The 19,177-nt window shown below is 51.6% G+C and overlaps 2 protein-coding genes across 3 annotated transcripts in view; one reads left to right on the top strand and one right to left on the bottom strand.

Annotated features, from left to right (window-relative positions):
• The window catches only part of LOC113457658 (zinc finger protein 420-like), a 1,205,902-nt gene that overhangs the window by 1,072,009 nt on the left and 114,716 nt on the right, over positions 1 to 19,177 (top strand). The gene's annotated exons all lie outside the window — the stretch shown is intronic.
• The window catches only part of Hpn (hepsin), an 18,038-nt gene continuing 4,207 nt past the window's right edge, over positions 5,347 to 19,177 (bottom strand). For both annotated transcript variants that reach the window (XM_026786289.1, XM_005361199.3), the window contains 11 exons: positions 16,348 to 16,449; positions 16,218 to 16,259; positions 9,876 to 10,005; positions 9,674 to 9,796; positions 9,524 to 9,564; positions 9,113 to 9,278; positions 8,832 to 9,022; positions 6,458 to 6,553; positions 6,152 to 6,294; positions 5,868 to 6,032; positions 5,347 to 5,672 (listed from right to left, as the gene is read on the bottom strand). In XM_026786289.1, the coding sequence (XP_026642090.1) occupies positions 5,634 to 5,672; positions 5,868 to 6,032; positions 6,152 to 6,294; positions 6,458 to 6,553; positions 8,832 to 9,022; positions 9,113 to 9,278; positions 9,524 to 9,564; positions 9,674 to 9,796; positions 9,876 to 10,005; positions 16,218 to 16,259; positions 16,348 to 16,449 (1,238 nt within the window). In that variant the 3' untranslated portion in view covers positions 5,347 to 5,633. The remainder of the gene's footprint in view (positions 5,673 to 5,867; positions 6,033 to 6,151; positions 6,295 to 6,457; positions 6,554 to 8,831; positions 9,023 to 9,112; positions 9,279 to 9,523; positions 9,565 to 9,673; positions 9,797 to 9,875; positions 10,006 to 16,217; positions 16,260 to 16,347; positions 16,450 to 19,177) is intronic.

The raw sequence follows: 19,177 nt of genomic DNA, 5'->3' as shown, positions 1-19,177 counted from the left end.
GTCTCTGTCTCCTTTCATCTCCTGATGAAGGTTAATATTCAGGAGGATGCTGAGGCTGGATCTTTAAAGAGAGCCCATTTCTCTGCTCTGTCAGCTACCAGCTGGATCCAATGGCTGTTCTAAAAAAATGGCGCCCAACACTGATGGCTTCCCTACTGAAAGGCGGGGTCTTTGTCCCCACACCTTAGAGTTCAGGCAGATTGACAGTTGCACTGGCTGACTGAAAAGCAAAAACAAGGCACCTTTACTCCTAACATTCAGGGGGCAGAGGCAGGCCGATCTCTGAGTTCGAGGCCAACCAGGTCTACAGAATGAGTTCCAGGACAGCCAGGGCTACACAGAGAAATCTTGTCTTAAAATAATCAACCAACCAAACAATGGCAACAGAAAAAAAGCAAAGCAAAAAACAAGGCTAGAATGTCAAGGGCAGACGCTTCTGAAACACTCGCTCTGAGCCCTAGGCTACCCTGTAAGAAGTGTGAAAGTCCTGACTGAGGAAGCCATGATGGGAGAGAGAGCTCAAGCCACTCGGACAGAAGATGAGCTGGTAGTCCCAGTGGTGGTCAGCCACCAGCCTTGCTTCCAGCCTCCCAGCCTTCCAGCCTCCCAGCCTTTAGCCTTCCAGCCTAGGCACAGACTATGGGTCAAGAAGCCCACATTGGCCCTTACAAACCAAGTCCTTCTGTCATCCTTTTCATTGCTAACCAAGTGCAGTGCATCATGGAGCAGACACAGCTCTCCCTGTCCAACCTTTCATGCCACAGAACCAGTGAGTCTAATAGAAGGATTATTATCCCCTGCTAGGTCTGGGCGGTTTGTTTTGCAGCCGAAGGGCAGAACAGTGGCTCCTTGAGTAACTTGCATTATTGTAATAGCATTGCTTTTTATGCAGAAACCAAAAATTCATCTCCCTACGCACACCACTGTTTGAACCTTCCCAACAATTACTTCTGAATGTAAAATTAATGGCCTTCAGAACCCTCGTTAATCACGGCGGTGTGTGCACTCGAGTAAGAGCTGGCATGAGAAAGAAACTGCACATTAGTCTCTGCCTGACTGTGAGGGTGCTAGTGTTCTCAAGCACAGACCCTGCTGTTCCAGACGTGTGTAGAGGTTCTTCTGGAGGTGGGAGAAAAGAACAGAGCCAGGCACGGAGGTGTAGGCCTGTAATCCCAGGAGCCCCAGGCAGGAGGATGGTTAAGTTTTAAGCCAGCCTGGGCTACAGTCATGGTTTGAATCTCAAAGTCCCCTACAGTCTCCTGTATCTGGATACATGGGTCCCAGCTAGTGGTGCTGGTACCAGAGGTTATGGGACACTGGAAAAGGCAGCCTCGCTGGAGAACAGAGTTTACTTGGAGGGTGACGGTATTGTTGGGCTTCTGCTTCTGGCTTGGTTCTCTCTATGAAGAGAGACCCAGCAAGGTGTGGAGAGCTTTGGGTTCAGGATCCCACCGCTGTGACTGACTGTCCCAGCTCCCATGCCTTCCCCACCATGATGGACCATATCCCCCCAAAACCATAAGCCGGAATAAACCTTCCCTTCAACTGTGGCAGGAATTTTGTCACGGCAATGAGAAAAGCCACTGCGACAAATACAGAGAGATAGTGTCTCTACCGAAGGGCGGGGCTGAGTTTATGTCTGTCATCCCAGCACCCAAGAGGCTAAGACAGGAGGATTGGGGCATAAGGTCATCCTTGGCCACAGAATGAGTTTGAGCTAGCCTGGGCTACACAGGACCCTGATCTGTCTGGTTTTTTTTTGTTGTTGTTGTTGTTTTGTTTTTTTTAGATTTATTTGTTTATTATGGATGCAGTGTTATGCCTGCATGTATGCCTGCAGGCCAGAAGAGGGCACCAGATCTCATTACAGATGGTGGTGAGCCACCATGTGGGTGCTGGGAAATGAACTCAGGACCTCTGGAAGAGCAGGCAGTGCTCTTAGCCTCTGAGCCATCTCCCCAGTCCACATCTGTATTTTAAACAATGTGAACACAGGAGTGAAGGAAGAGAAAGTTTGCTGGAGGCTGAAAAGCCAAGACTGGGAACCTGTCCCCTGCTGAGCGCATTAGGGTCTCCTGGCGACTGAGAGTGCAGATCCTGGGGGAACCCAGAGTGGAGGGCCCTGGCTTACACAGCGCTGGCCCTGGTGCTCCTCTGGTTTGTGTCTGGTGTGTCCCTTTGTGGCCACTGGGGACTAAGAGGCAGGGTTTTGGGGTGTTGGTGCTTGGAAGGAAGGTATCTTAGTTCAGGTTCTTATTGCTTGATTGATAGAACAGCACGGCCAAAAGTGACTTAGGGAGGAAAGGGTTCATTTCAGCTGACAGCTCCAGGCTCACACCCCATCGCTGAGGAAACCAGGGCAGGGCTGGAGGCAGGAGCTGAAACAGAGGCCATGGAGCAGTGCTGCTTACTGGCTTGCTCGGCTTGTCTGACCTCTGTTCTTACAGCAGCCCTGACCGCCTGTCCAGGAGTGGCATTGCCCATAGTGGACTGGGCCTCCAAAATCAACCATCAATGAAGAGAATGCAGCATGGTCTTGCCCACGGTTAGGTCTGATAGAGGTCTTTTCTCAGTTAAAGTTCCCACAGCCCAAATGCCCTAACTTGTGTGGAGCTGGCATAGAGCTAGCCAGGACAAGCGGGATCAGTGAGCACTGGTGGGCCCCAAGATGGGGCTTATTCCAGAAGGGCAAGGCTAGCCTCTGCCTGTTCTCCGTTGGCCATCTCATCCAGTAATCTGTTCCCCCTGGGCCCTTCCACAGCGTTACAAATGGTATGGGTGCTCTCGGATTTCCAGCCTCTCAAACCGTGTGCTGCAGGAAAACACCCCCACCCCTATTTTGAGACAGTTTCTCTCTGTGTAGCCCAGACTGGCCCCGAATTCGTGATCCTCCTACTTCATCTTCCTGAGAGCTGGGATTACAAGTGTGTACCACACTGCCCATCTTATACCTTTTTTTTTTTTTTTTGAGACAGTGTTTCTCTGTATAACTGCCCTAGTTGTCCTGGAATTGATTGGCCTGGAACTCACAGAGATTTGCCTACTTCTGCCTCCCAAGTGCTGAGATTAAAAGCATGTGCCACCACTGCCAGGCCCAAAAATTGTTTTTCGTAAGTGTGTGTGTGTGTGTGTGTACACATGAGTGTAGGTGCACTTAGAAGCCAGAAGAGGGCACCAGATCCCCTGGAGCTGGAGTTACAATGGTTGTGAGCAGTTCAATGTGAGTGCTGGGAACTGAACTCGGGTCCTTTGGAAAAACACCAGGCACTCTTACCACTGAGCCGTCTCTCCAAGCCCTTAACCCTCATTTATTAATAACCAATCTTGGGTATCTTGTTATAGCTATGGAAGATAAGTAAATACATGTCCAAATCTCTACCAGATCTCCTAGAAGATGGCCTTATCCTCTCCCATCTCTCAAGGCAGGGCCATGTTCTCTCTACTGTGCCCTCTGCACAAACATACTCCCTCCTTCAAAATATATCTGTTCAGACCCTCTGCAGGGCATCGTGCTCCTGGAGAGTCTTCAGGAACAGCACCGTTTTCCGCTGACAGTTACAAAGGGAACACTTATGATCACCCCCTCCGACTCTGTAAACTTTTCTGTGTATGCATTTCTGGGATGCAAACCCAGGTCCGTGAGTATGCTAGGTGAGACTTGTTCATTTCTAGCAAACCAACATTTAACTGATCCCCGAAATGCCACAGCAAGACAGTTTTGGGAAAACCCCGAGGGGCAGTGGTGAATCAATGTTCTGCAAGAGACATGGGAGCTGGGAGGCTCTGGGCTGGCAACACAGTGGTGAAGATCGACCCCACTGAGGCTTTTGGGTAATCGGGTACTGATCCCCAAAAGGCTAGAACATTTCCCTCCATGTTGCTTTTGAAGGAATTTCTCAGGCACTTGAGGCTAACTGCCAATGTGTTCTAACGTTTATCAGTTACGACCTTAAACTCTCAGTGGTGAAGCATGCTGCTGAATCCCCACACTGGGAAAGCTGAGGCAAGAGGATTGTTACACATTCAAGACCAGCCTGGGCTACATAGAGTACCAGACCAGGCTCCACAGGGAGCTCCTGCATCTGCACCCAACCATCCCAAAAAGGCTGGATGCAGTGGCTAGGCCCTTAATCTTAGCACTTGGGAGGCAGAGGCAGATGTGTCTCTGTGAGTTCAAAGCTAGCTTGATCTTAATATAGAATTTCAGGACATCCAGGACTACATAATGAGACTCTGTCTCAAAAAGAAAAAAGCTCCAAAGCAAGCAAGCAAACAAGCAAAATAATAATAAAATAAATAAATGTTAAAGAAATCTTGAGAAACAGCATCTGTTGAGAACTTTCTCCCACCACTGAGCAGAGCACCCCCTTTTGGGCCTAAACCTGAAGAGCTTTAAGCTCTCAAGCGCCAGAGCAGCAGCTCCCCCTGGTGGCCACCTGCGCTGCCACAGAGATCTGCAGATGCAGGGGAAGTGGGGATCCTGCACCAAGAGAAGTTGATACCCTGGACCCAGCCAGCCCCAAAGCGGTAGGGGCTGCTGAGGGGCGGGTGCTTCCAGCTGTACTGACAAGTCACGTCGTCCACTCCCTCTCTGTCCCACAGGTTTTATTTCCTATTGCCCCAAAGCAGATGTATTTATTGTTCCTTGGACATCGAGGTCCACTTTTTCTAGAAACAGCATCTCGTTTTCTTTTGAGGACTCTCCCACAAGCAGCCAGCTCATGTGTTTCCTGAAGAACCCCATCCCCAGGCAGCACTTCAGGTGCAAAGTAATCCAATGAGATCACGTGGCCCGACTGTTTCCTGAAAGCTGGGCCTCCTTGGGCCATTTTCCCCCCTTTCTGGTGTTCTCATGAAAGGAGCACCCCCGACCTCCCCTCCCCCGCTGGACATCGTGAACCTGGTCCACAGCATATACCCTCCCTTACACAAAAACGGGGTGCGTTTCTCCTGGTTGTGGGAAAGCCTGCTTAGAGATGAAGCTGACAGAGAAAAGGAGATCTGAGGGGTGCTGGACTGAGCGATGCCTAAAGTCAGAGTCTCCTGGATATTTTAAACCCTCCCCCAACCTCTCTCTCCTTTTTTATTTATTTATTTAATTTTTTTTGAGATAGGATATCACTCTGTAGCCAAGGCTGGCCTGAAACTCACTATGTAGCCCAGGCTAGCCTTTAACTTGTGATGATCCTCCCAAGTGTCGGGATTAGAGGAGTGAGCCATCAGGACCCGTTTAAATGTTTTCTCACATGGGTAAGAATCGGGGGTCCTAATCGCATCCAGATTTGCCTCCAGCCCTCTCTGCTACTATCAAATGTCCACATTACTGCTTAAGTTTGTAAACTCAGAGACCCATTAATCAAAACCACATTTATTATTTAAAGAGTATTCCCACAGGGGCACCTGGAAAGCAGTCCCCAGAGGACAGAGTAATATATACATGGGGTGGGGAGGTTGAGGCCGAGTGGCCCCAAGACTGAGTGGGCCGGCCACTGTGGAAGAGAGTCCTCGGACCTGTGGACCGGGTCCATGAGGAAAACTGCTCCGTGTGAGACCCAGTGTGGAGCCTACCATGCCAGTCTGGAGCGTCAGACCAACTCCAGCTCTGGAGGCGTGAGCAGTGAGGTGAGGCTGGGTCAGGGCTGAGTCACCATGCCGCTGGCTTCGGAGTGAGTCTAGGGAAAGAGCCATGCGCTTCCAAGGTCCCGGACACTTTTCCCAACACTCTGTAACTACTGTCCCTTCCCCAGAAGCCTTTGGGGACCCACCTGTGCACTAGAGTACCCTCTGATAGGTCCAAACACAGGTCTCCCCCAAACTTCTACCTTCTTTAATAAAGTCCCAGACAGTCCCGCCCTAGACCAACTCACCTTTATGGCCTGGAAGATCCACTCTCGGAAGTCAATAACTTTGGTGTACACTCCTGGCTTCTGGGCCAAAGCACAGCCCGTACCCCAGCTTACAATGCCACAGAGCCGCCATCTTGATGTCCCAGAGATGCTGTCCTCACACACGAATGGGCCGCCACTGTCACCCTAGTGGGTGGGATGGGACACCTGGCTGGAGGCCCTCATGGCTCCAGTGGGGGAGCATTACCCTGGCCCTGTCTCTGTAATGTTGGCCCTGGGGGGGCTGCCCCCCCCGAGCCCCTCACCTGGCAAGCATCAATGCCACCCTCGGGATAACCAGCGCAGAACATCTTGGGTTTGATCTGATTCCCGTAGAAGTCAGGGCTGTTGCAGACCTCGTTGCTTATGATGGGGACCCGGGCCTCTTGGAGCACCACAGCCTGCTGGCCTGAGGGGATGTGGGTAAGGTGGCCAGAAAACTGGCAAACAAGTCCTCCCCTCCTGGTGCCCGCCCTATGGCCTCGGGATCCCTTAGAGGTTCACTTAGCCTCCCCCCACCCCAACAGCCTCAGGCTCCTCTAATGGCCTGACTGGCAGGACCTGGAACTCACCATAGAACTGTGTGTTGCCCCAGCCGGTCACAGTACAGACCTTGCCATCCACCAGGGTCTGTCCCGCAGCGGGGAGACACACTGGCTGAATGTATTCTGTGAGAGAGAATGGAGCAGCCCAGTCTCCACCAGTCTTTCTGTCCCTTGTGGGACGCAGCCATTCAGCCACCTCACCCTCCACACAACCCCAGTACACCTTATCACTACCACCATGGAGCCTTCTTCATCCAGTGTGTGTGCTGCTTCCCAAATCTTTTCCTTTCATCCCCAATCATCCCAGGGAGCCGGGATTGACCTTTGCCTCAGGAAGGACAGGAAGCCACGTCACCCGTCCAAAGTTTCACGGAAGCCAATATAATCAGAACTAGAGCCTAAGTTAGCTCAGTTTCCCAAGTTTGGGCTCTTAACCATGGTCACGGGCTATAACCAGCTCAGAGGCAGGAAACAGGAAAACATGCCCTGCCCTGCCCTTGAGACCCTTAGCTTCTACCTGTCAGAAAACTATAATAAACACACAGGCCTCCGAGGGCATTGGCTTCCCTAAGATGGAGTATCCCTGTGCAGTGCACAGCACACGAAAGCAGTCCTGGCAGCCCTCGCTGTTGCCATGATGCTAATTCAGCCCCCCTCTGCATCAGCACTTCGATGCAAAATGCAAACAAGGATCTGCCCCAAACAGGGGTTATAGCTCAGTGGTAGAGTGCTTGCCTACAGTGCACAAGGTCCTAGGGTCGATCCCCAGCACTGAAAGAAAACACAGCATACACACAAAATAAGTTCCCTGCAGAAACCCTGTGGTATGAAGTGGATGTGGTGTTGAAAACATGAAGTTTTTATAAGAAGTATAAACAGCAACAGAGAGGACTGTGGGAGAACGAGGTGAGTCCAGACTCGGGACACGCCAAGGCCGACGAAAGGCACACACTCACTTGGCAACAAGCCAACACTGAGAAATGTGTTCTCAGATGATTCTGTCATTGTATGCAAACCCTAAGAGGCCCCTTCATGTAAATTAAGATGACTCTGATGTCACAAGGCCATCTTATCTCCACAGGACCACAGTCATGTAGATGCTCTGTGACCAAAATGACCTCATGCAGCACACGGCTGTATGGAAGCTCAGCATGTTACTGTCCTTACTTGTTTACTGTTATTTATTTAGTTACTTGGGGAGTTTTGAGAAAGAGTCTCTCAAAAAAGCCCAGGCTGGCCTCAGACTCAAAGTCTTTTTTCCTTAGACTCCCTCGGTGCTTACATGGCAGACATGAGCTATATCAGCTGATTCTCCATATTTTTAAGATTTATTTTTAGGGGCTGGAGAGATGGCTCAGCGGTTAAGAGCACTGACTGCTCTTCCAGAGGACCTGAGTTCAATTCCCAGCAACCACGTGGTGGCTCACAACCATCTGTAATGAGATCTGGTGCCCTCTTTTGCCCTACAGGCAGGATACTGTATGAATAAATAAATCTTTAAAAAATTTATTTTTATTTGTGTGTGTGTGTGTAGCTGTGGAGTTCAGGAAAGGGTGTCAGATCCCCTGGAGCTGGAATTAGAGACAGTTGTGAGAGGCTGGACGTGGGTTCTAGGAACTGAATGAGGGCCCTCCATAAGGATAGCAAGAGCGCTTAATCACTGAGACACCGCTCCATCCCCTCTCCACATGTTTTAATTATGTATGGCGTCTGGAGGGGCCAAGCCTTGCTAACAATGACTGCAGCTTCGCACAACCATAATTCATTCGTCTTACAATTCTCCGTGTTAGAGTGGATGTGAGCTGATGGCTCTGGCATCTTCCCAGACTGGCGCACTGCCACCGTGTTCCACTTCAGAACACTTTGTCTCCCCCAAAGAAACCTCAGATTCCTTACCCATTTGCAACACCTCCACCCTAACTGCTCTCCTACCTGGGTGGCCTGTTCATTTACTTAGTGTCCTGTGTAGCCTAGGCTAGCCTCAAATTCATTGTGTGGCCAAGGCTAGCCTTGAACTCAATGCTCCTGCCTCCTCCTCCTAGTGCTGGGGGAATATGCCTTCACGCCCAGGTTACTATGACCGAATGGTTCTATTGAGAACATCTGCGCACTGGTCTTCTGCGTGACCATCTGTAGCCCTTCTCTTCCATGTAGAAAAGGAATCACCGGGTCACGGTGACCGACTCCTTTATGGAAGGAGGCTCAGATAGTTGTGTATGGCAGCCACGCTATCTAGCAGTTATGCTAACATTCACGGCTAATGCCCACTTTGTGCTCCCTCAAGATGGGTCTATTATCACCATGGAAACCTGAAGATGGCTCTACTTTGCTTCACGGGCCCCTTTTTTTGATCCCTGAGTCTCTGGGAGTCCCCAAACTGAAGCTGAGTCTCCAGGCTTACCGGTGAGAGGCAGGGGACTGGAGAGATGGACCAGAGCGATGTCGTTGCTGTTCTCCTCAATGGTAGGGTCTCGAAAGGGAAGGTAGCCCCCATGATAGATCACAGCCTTAACCCCCAGCTGCACGCCATGGGGCGAAGTCCGGGCCACAGCGCCAGCAAACACTCGCCATCGAGACAGGACCCGGTTGCGCCTGCCAGGACAGAAGGCACAAGTCCCTGGGCCCGGCCTCTGTAGCCCTCTCTCCTGCCCCACCCTCGGTAGGACTGTGGGGAACACTCACTCTGGAAAGCAATGTGCAGCTGTCAGCACCCAGTCCCCGGACAGCAGGGATCCCCCACAGAGGTGGGCCCCATCATAACGCAGGCTGACCTGCCATGGCCACCTTCCCAGGCTGCTGTCCTGGCCCCCCACAATGCGATCCACTGGCAGTTTTCTGCGGCCACAGTCTGTGGAGAAGTGACCAGAAAGGCTCAGAATTGGGGAATTGGCTTCCAGGGCATAGTCTATCTCTGGGGGTGGGAGGAGACACAGCCCTGCCCCAGCAGTTCATGGGAACAGGGCGGGCTCTCCCTAACCTTGGACATGTGGAGATCCTGGGCAGTTTGTGGGGACACTCCACCCTGGGGTCCCAGGGTCCAAGGGCCCCAGTTATGGCCTGTATCTAGAGAAGAGTTTGAGGCCTGGGTCTCACCTTGACAGACGACAGTCACAAATCGGCCTCTAGGGCAGTCGCTGGGACAGGACACAGGACAGGAGTGGGACAGAGAGACAAGCCAAGCGACCAGTTAGGATGATATTTGGAGGCCAGGGGTCCAGTGCCACCCGCAGTCGCCCTGCTCACCACACAGAGATGACATCCAGCAACCTCTGAGCCATCGGCAGGCCACCCTCGTCCACACAGAAGAAGCCCGATGTACCGTTGGCGCCCGCGGTTCGCACATCCAACTCCGAGTGCGCCAGGGCCCTGCACGGGGCTGCGGTCAAAGCCACCTCCTGCCCATTCCATGCCATGCCCTCCCCTCCCCCGAGGGCCACCCGGGTACCTGAGGAAGCCCATCTCCTCACAGCCGAGCCCTGCCACCCTGGCGTTGGAGCGTGAGGAACACATCAGCCTCCACGTCCCCTCCGTCTTGTCAAACACAGCAAGTCGCGAGTCCCCGGGGCTGACCTGCACTGCAGGGCGACAGAGCCAGGCCTGGGTCCTACAGTGGCCGGACAACAGCTTTCCTGGCTGCCTGAGGTCCTGAGGGCTCTGGTCCTGCACCCCTTGTCACCCAGGGGTGGTATCTGCACCCACTACTAGGTGGGATTTCACTAGTGGGTGTCCCTCCCCACTGGGATACCCAAGCTGCTGGCACTTGTCTCGGATGCCAGGAACCAGGGAAATTATTTTATTTGACTTGAGGAGAAAGCAGATGAGGGAGAGAAAGCCTGCACAGGGAGTTCACTGTGGATGAACACGCCCAGATGCAGCCAGGTTTGGGGAACCGCCAGAAGGAGTCGGGAACCCTTGGCTAGTGGGCCAGGTTACTGAAACATTTAAAGAAGAAGTATGACATGGAGAAAAGGAAGATTAGAAGGGTCTGGTGGGAGAGGAGCCACGACAGATGCCTGCAATTCTAGCACCCAGAAGGTGAAGACTACAGGTTCAGGGGTTCAAGGCCAGTCTGAACTACCTACCAAAAGGGTGGTTATGGTGGAACATGAGCCTAGAATTTTCCAAAGGAGGCATTAGCAGGAGGCTCGTGGGTTCAAGGATAGCACAGGCTATACATTTTAACTGGATGTGGTGGCATGTCTTTAATCCCAGCACTCAGGAGGTGAGGCTGGCAGATTTCTGTGAGTTGGAGGCCAGCCTGGTCTATAGAGAGCTGCAGGGTAGCCAGGGCTTGGCAGAAGGGAGAGGAAGAAGGGAGTCCAGCTTCTATTAGCCAAGCAAAACCCGGGAGATGGGACTCAGTGATTCCAGAGTCTCCTTAGCTCAGTGGATGACTTCCACCAACCATCCCAGCACTCAGGAAGCCGAGACAGGAGAATTGCCACAAGTTTGAGACCAGTGTGGGCTACATATTTAATTCCAGGCCAGCTGGGGCTACAGAATTAAAAGACCCTGTTTCAAAAAATCAAAACAAAAGTCACCCAGCCAATTTATCATTAATAACTGGCAAGAGTCAGGCACAAAAACACCTGCTATGTCAGCCCTTGGGAGGCTGAAGCAGGAGGCTTGTGGGTTTGAGGTCAGTCAGGGCTACAGTATGTCTCAGGCAGAATGAAGGATGGAAGGGAGGGGGAGGAGGGAGGGATAGGGATGGGATAATGCAGGATGGGGCTACATCAGAAAGGGTGGTTGGGGCAGTCTATATGGCTGGCCGGTGCTCGTTAGCCTTCCCTCTGTCCTCACAAGGTCAGAGAGGCCCTCTTCACACCTGAGTCAGGTCAAACCCCTTAGGGGCATTTCTTTGTATTTACCAAATACCTTGAACATGCTGGGTACTATTTTAAGCTGTAGCTAAATCACACAAAATTTCTTCCTGTATAGAGTGCAAAGCCCAGGAGGGCAGACAGATGATGAGCAGGACGAACAGCGGAAACATGTCCTGTGTCCACAGCAGAAGGGGCCATGGAGACAGGCGAGGCCGACAGAAGGAATGGGGATCTGGGGTGCGGGGGCGGAGCGGCACTTTGCTGAAAGTGGGCAGAGAAGAACGGCTTTGCTGGGAAGGTGCCGCATGAGCAATGAGGAGAACACAGACGAAGGTGAGAAAGATGCTGTGATCTGAGAGGGGACCGAGAAGTAGGCCAGAGGAACCAAAGAGCAGAAAGCGGAGATCTGAAGGCTGAGGCGGGGAGTTGGATGAGGAACAGCCAGGAGGCAGAGAGAGGATGGACAGCATGCAGCTAGGCCAGGACTGAGCTGGGGGTAGGGGTCACAAACTGACCTGACTCAGCGATGCATGAGTTCCTTCTGGCTGCTGGTGGGGGCAGACTGTAGGGGAACTGGAGCCCAGACTGTGACCTCAATATGACAGGGACAGAAGCTAAGCCAGCAGGGGGCAGCACAGGGACTACAGCTGGATTCTGGGAATATTTGGGTACAGGACTGTCATCTCACCTACTTAGGAACCTGACGCTAGTGGATCAAAGTTCAAATCCTGCATGGACTATTGAGTGAGTTCAAGGTCAGCCTAAGTAATTTAGGGAGACATGTCTCAAAATGAAATGTAAAAAGAGGGCTGATGGCATCCTTGCTCAATGGTAGAGATCCTGCCTAGAATCCCCTAGTGAGGGGCTTGGGGTGTGGCTCAATGGTAAAGCTCCTGCCTAGAATCCCCCCTTAGGGTCTAGGGGAGCCCCTGCCTGTATGATTAAGGTCTTTAGTCCAATCCCTAGCACCACTAAAAAATAATAAATTATATGCACATCTCACAGATGGTGCACTAAACATCAAAGGGTATACTCGTTCAGAGCAGACAGCTAACCAACCAACCAGGATCTGAACTCAGACTGCCCGCTGGCTTCTACATTCTCTTTTTGAGACCCCTTGCTTGGGTCTCCAAAGAATCCTTGTCTTTCTCCGCTCTGCACACACTCTTCCATAGCAAGACTAAAAGCTGCTGAGGCAGCTTGCTATAAATATGGCCTCCATCTCTGGCATTCATCAAACACTGGCTGACAGCTCCCACTGAGTGGTACCTACCATCCCCCAACTCCAGACACAAACAGCAACTTGGAGTCAGTAGGCATCATTCCTAAGTGCTCAAGAGATTCCCAACCAGACAGGCATTTTAGGGGGGAAAAGGTCAATATTTTTATGAATGTGCATTGGGAAGGTACTGGAAGTAAGGAGGGGAAAGATCAAAGGTGTTTTTTTTCTCTTTTGGTGTTTTGTTTTGTTTTTTTGGTTTTTTTTTTTCTTTTTCTTTTTTGGTCTCTTTTTGGTTTTAGGAAGACAAGGTTTCACTTGGTAGCTGGATTGGCCCGAAATTTGTGCTTTCTTCTCCGTGGCCTCATATCTCAGCACTCTAGGAAGTGCAATTAACGGGGTCCAGGAATGGGCCGGACCCCCATCTTGGTCAAAGCTGTGTGTGTAACAGCCCTGGCTCTCCTGGAACTCACTCTCCATTACAGACCAGGTTGACCATGAACTGTGCTGGGACTAAAGGCATGCACCACCACCATCACCACCAACCAGCCAAGGTTGGTGCTTTTATACATTGGCTAGATGGTTTCTTCAATTTGCCTTTAAAAGCTTTTGTTTTTTCTAAGGCAGGGTCTTGGTATGTAGCCCAGGCTAGCCTCAAACTTTCCATCGTTTTGCCTCAGCCTCTCGAGGGCTGGGATTACAAGTATGCATGCTTAGCTCCAACTCTTCTTTATGCTTATTTTTAAAGGGGAGATTTCCCGAGCACCTACTATGTGCCGCAGACAGCCAGACCCATAAACAAAAATCTCTGCCTTCCTGGAATGCTCATAGACTGCCGTGTGAGGGCCCCATTATGGCAGCTGGTTGGCTCTGGGGATGAGAGGGTATTCAGTGTGAGCTTTAGGAAGGCCTTGCTGGGGGGAGGTGAGGGGGAGACCCTTTGTTTACAGTTTGGATAAAAGCTGAGCTCTGCATGGATAAGCGGGACAACTGTCCCCTCTTTTCCTACCTGGATCTTCTCACCCCCATCCCAGATGAGGACATAGAAGCTCTCAGAGGGCCACAGCTCAGAAATGATGAAAGGGAACCCCAGCAGCAGGTGGGGGCTGGTGAGTTCTGCCTGGGAGAGAGGATGGTGGAGTGCCTGGGATTGTAGCCTGTAATTCCAGCTACTCGGGGAGCTAAGACAGGAGATGTCCAGGTTTAAGGATAGTTCAAGATCAGCCTGGTCAATTTAGCAAATATTCTGTTTCGAAAAGAAAAGTAGAAAAGGGCAGTGGGTGCAGCTCAGCAGTAGAGTGCTTGCCTAGAATCCCCCAGTGAGGGGCTGGGGGTGTTGCTCAGTGGTAGAGCCCCTGCCTAGAATCCCCCAGTGAGGGGCTGGGGTGTGGTTCAGTGGTAGAACACCTGCCTAGAATCCCCCAGTGAGGGGCTGGGCATGGTTCTACCCTTGCCAAGCATTGAAGCCTGAGTAGGACCCTGAGTTCATCATTGCTACTGCAAAGGAGGAGAAGAAGATGAAGGTGAAGGTGACGGTGACACTGGAGAAATGGGTATTTAGGGAGCAAGGAGAAGCCCTGAGACTAGAGTCCAGAGAGATAGCCCTGCAAGCCAAGGCGAACTGTAGGTCAAACAGGCCAGATCCTAAGAGTCTTTAGGGTTAGGATTCCATCCTGGTACCACGTGGAGCAGTGGGGCCTGCTGATCTGTTGCTCCGTCACTCATTGACCTGTGGTTCCAGCCCCAGTTTTCCCCATATGCAAATCACTGGGGTGACAGCTGCCTTAGACTACAGCCAGACCTGGGGTGTGAGCTTTCACTACGGCAATGAACTCAGCAGCTTCTCAACAATAACTGAGCAGAAGTCATACACACCTACCACATGACTGCCTGGGTCACATGACCTGAATAGAGCCTTACTGTGTAGTCCAGGCTGGCCTCAAACTCACAATCCTCCTGCCTCAGTCTCCTGAGCATGGGAAGATGGACACTACCACGCCGAGCCTTGGCCTATCTACGCCTTCATTCTACATGAAAACATGCTCTTGTAGACTGCATGAGCCAATCCCATCAAGCCTTGAGGCTGGTCCCTGGCCTAGAGGTCAGTGTTTCTAAGTTCAGTCAGGGTGACTGAGTCCATTGCCAACTGTTCAGATTCTGGAATCTCGTTTCTTCGAAAAAGCATGCTCCGCTCTAACCTTGTTACCCCTTTCTGCTTCCCTGGGTCACAGAGAAGCAAGTTGGAGGTGGCCTTGGGGAAGCCTCGTTCCACTGTGGTTTCTGCCTTGTATTCCTGTGGCTATTCCTTCCGTACGCTCAGTCCCGCCCACAAGTCTGAAAGCTGTTCCCAACACCATTGTTACCGGCCGCCATCCATATAAAAGACAGATAAAGCCGCTACTACCTCAGAGGTTGGAGTCTACGGAATGAAGTCCTTCTGTCCCTCTAGAATGAGTTTTGACCACACCCCCATTAATATACATATGTCCATCACAATTGAAATCACGGTGGGAGGCCTGTGGTCCAGGGCACACCATCATGCGGCCAAGCCTGTTCACCACATTCGAAAGGCCTTTAAAGTTGTATGTGTATGAATACATAAGCAAAAGTTGTATGTGTATGAATACACAAGCAAAAACTTAACTCCTCCTCTCCTTGGGAGCGATGCACTTTGATAATTTCTAATCTTTTTCAGACTCTCTATGTGTGTGCGCGTGCGTGTATGTGCAGCAGGTACGCATGTATGTTTGCACACATGGAGGACAGAGGACAACACTGGGTATCATTCCCTAAGCACCGTCTACCTTGGCTTGGAGATAGGCTCTCCCACTGCCAGGAGCCCCAGGGATCCTCCTGCCTCTGCCTCCCCAGCGCAGGGATTACAAGCCTGCTCCATTATACTCTGCTTTCTCACTGGGTTCTGGGACTTGAACTCGGGCCCTCATGCTTGCAAGGCAAGCACTTTGCTGACAAAGCTATCTCCTCAGCCTCATGGAGGTTTCAGCAAGGTGTAGAGATACACACCCGGCAATCCCAGGACCTGGATGGTGGAGGTAGAGGACCAGGAGGTCCAGGGTCCTTCATAGTAAGTTTAAGACCACCTGGGCAGCGTGAGACCTTTTCTCAACAATGAAATTGAGAAAGCAAATGTTTTGAACTGCATAGAATGCTCATGGGTGGGCCTGGAGAGATGGCTCAGCGGTTAAGAGCATTGCCTGCTCTTCCAAAGGTCCTGAGTTCAATTCCCAGCAACCACATGGTGGCTCACAACCATCTGTAATGAAGTTTGGTGCCCTCTTCTGGCCTGCAGGCATACACGCAGACAGAATATTGTATACATAATAATAAGTAAATAAATATTTAAAAAAAAGAATACTCGTGGGTGACTTGTCTAGAGCTTGGATAGCAACAACACCCTTGGTGGGTAGACCTCAGAAGCTAAGCAGGGTGGGATCTGCAGTGCTTGGATAGGATCACCCGAGTCACTTAGACTAAAGCCTATGACTTGGGCACAGTGGTTCATGCCCGTAATCCCAACACCGTGAAGCTGAGGCAGGAGGATTGCCACAAATCTGAGGCCATCCTGGGTGCGTTCTAAGCCAGCCTGGACTACAGACAAAATCCTTTCTCCAACAGCATGACATGATACATGTGTCGATGTACAGCACGTACAAACACAGTTATTAATCCTGAGAATACTCTGCGCGTCCCACCATGCCCCTCCAGGGCCTGCCCTACTCACCTGGGTACAGCGGCTCCTGGTCACTCCGGAGGAGGATGGTCACTGTGGAGAAGGGAGTAGTGAGAGCAGACAGGTTGCAGCCCTTGGGGGAGGTGAGACCTCAGGAGCTGGGGGAGGGAGGTGCTCTCACCAATGGCCCAGGACGCAGCCCCAATGCCTGTCAGGAGCAGCAGTGTCCCCACAATGACAGCCGCCACCTTGGGTCTGGAGCAGCATGGAGCCGTCCGGACACCTGCAACAGACACCAAGCTGGGGTCACTGCCAGGCCTATGCTCGGCACAGCAAGGGTTGGGCTCTGGGCCAGTACCCTGACAGGGAATAGAGAGTACCTTATCAGGCCTGGCCTGCGGTGCCTAGAGCCCCGTTTCCTAGGGCCAGACAGCTGGCAAGGCTGTCGCACTCCTGTCGTGTGGATAGCCAGGTGTCTGGCTCCCCAAGTGTTCCAGCTGAGAAGGGGGTATGGCTGGGCCGGCTGCCACCTCCCTGCCTCCTTCCCTGGTGCTGGCAGTTATTCCTCCCCAGTGACAAGGCACTTCTGGACTTCCTTTGCTTCTTCCTGCTAGCCTGTCCCCAGATCCTCGCTCTGCTAACTTTTCCAGAAACTCTTACAACTCTGAGGTGCCTGCGACCTCTGACCTTTTTGCCCTCTTGATAACCCTAAAGTCAGACCTCTCTCTCACAAGACCCAGCTCTAAGATCAGATTTGTCCCTGGGAGGTTGAGAACACAAGTTTTAAAACTTAGCTGAACTTTTGTTTTGTTTTGTTTGTATTTTGAGACAAGGTCTTACTACATAGCAACGCCAGCTGGCCTCAAACCAGTAAGAATTTTCCTGATCCGCCCCCCTAGTGCTGGGATAACAAGTATGCACCACCGTCACCATTCCTGCCCATGTCTCTGCTTTTGCTTCTGTTTTTTTTCTAGCCTGCCTTTCCTTCTTTCTTTCTTTCTTTCTTTCTTTCTTTCTTTCTTTCTTTCTTTCTTTCTTTCATTTTCTTTTCTTTTTTGTGTTTGTTTGTTTCTGTTTTGTTTTGGTTTGGTTTTTGGTTTTTCAAGAAGGGTTTCCCTGACTGTCCTGGAACTTATTCTGTAGATCAAGCTGGCCTCGAACTCACCTGCCTCTACCCCCTGAGTGCTGGGATTAAAGGTGTGCACCACCAACACTCAGATATGATTTTTGTTGTTGCTTTTTTTTTTTTTTTTAAGACAAGGTCTCTCCACGAAGCTCAGACTGCTGGCTTCAAAGTTGTGATCCCCTGCCTCCACCTCCTGAGTGCTAGTATGATGGGCATGTACCACACCAAGCCTGGCAACTTCACTTTGAAATCGTGGCATTGGAAAGATGGCTCAGTGAGAGAGAGCACTTTCTGGGTGAGCATGGAGACCTGAGTTAGGATCCCGGCACCCGTGTAGAACGCCGGGTGTGGTGGTGCACATTTTTAAGACCAGCACTGTGGGGCGGGCAAAGACAGGAGGGTGTCTGGGGATTGCTGGCCATTAGCCTGGCTGCAGGAGGCTCAGTGAGAGACTCCATATCCAGGTAATAGGACAGAGTGATATATCAGGACACTCCGTGTCTTCCCCAGCATGTGCGCAGGCACCACATCCACACACCATACTCGTGCACATATATGCAGATGCACACACACAGAGAAAGTAGAAATACATAAAAGAAGGAAAAAATTAAGATTAGTGACCTTACCCTTTCCTGGCTGGGGTCTTGGACACGTGAAACCACCTCTGTGAGCCCCGGGTTCCCCATCTGTTAAATGAGCATGCACCTAACACCCACTTTTAAATGACCCTAAAGTTCTTTAAATATATACTCATAGCCAAGCCACGGCTGCCACCCACCATGTGCCCAGAGTCCAGCCTATAACTCCAACCACAACATGGTGCCCCTTTCCCTCATGGCTCTGAGAGGGTCAGTCACGCATCTCCAGTGACCCAGCCTGCAGCCACTTCCTGAACCCTGGGCGCACTGGGATCCAGATCCAAAGTATGTCCCCAAGAAGCTGAACCACCTCTCACTATGCCATTGTGCCTGGCATACAGTAGGTCCTCAACAAATGTTGATAAGCCATTATTGCTGTGTGATCACGGCCAGCTGTCACTGTCTCTCTGAGCCTCAGGGTATCAGTAGGACAGAACTCTCCTCCATCTGTCTGTTAAGCATTGCAGGCTTGGGCATCAAATGGTGCTTCTGAAAGGAAATGGGGAGACTCCTCGGGAAGAGATTATCTAAGACCTGCAGAGAAAGATACCGCGGTGCAGAACTGTGCTTTGAAGGACGCGCCCAAGCTAAGACTGGCAGGCAAGACTGCACATGCTCTGTTAAGAGGGCTGCAAGACCCAGGAGGCAGCCAATTGGCAAGAGCTGGAGGAAGGCCGTGGGAGGCCAGCAGCCCAGAGAGAACAGGGCTTTCTGTCTCAGTGTAACGGAGATGCTATGGACTGAACACAACTGCCAAGAAAGCCTTCCGTGGACCCCAACTTGAGTGAGGCCATTGCAAGAGCCCCAGCACTCTCACCATGTCCCTGGTAGCATGGCTAGTGGTCACAGTACGAACTCAGCACTAGGAAGAGAGCAGGGAGTGGTTCAGGATCTTGCCAGGGCAGTTCCTGTTAGTGGTTTAAGACAAGATGTCATTTACAGAGGAAAATAGCTCAATAGTGCGTGAGAACTGGTCATGCCTGTCACCCCAGCACTGACCGCCATGCTGGGCCCTGGGGCTCCTACAGCCTCTGCACACCTTCCTCCTCTTTATGTTCACCACAACTGTGCTGGCCACAGCGTCTTTCAATGCCTGTCCCTCCTCCTCTTTCCCCGCAGCAGCCCTGTCTCAACACCCTCATCCCAGGTCTTCCTCCCCACAGAAGCCCTGTCTCCTCACCCTCATCCCAGGCCCTCCTCCGCACAGAAGCCCTGTCTCAACACCCTCATCCCAGGCCCTCCTCCCC

The sequence above is a fragment of the Microtus ochrogaster genome, linkage group LG4 (genome assembly GCF_000317375.1).
Source record: "Microtus ochrogaster isolate Prairie Vole_2 linkage group LG4, MicOch1.0, whole genome shotgun sequence".
Taxonomy (NCBI): domain Eukaryota; kingdom Metazoa; phylum Chordata; class Mammalia; order Rodentia; family Cricetidae; genus Microtus; species Microtus ochrogaster.
This window is presented reverse-complemented; position numbering and strand designations above follow the sequence as displayed.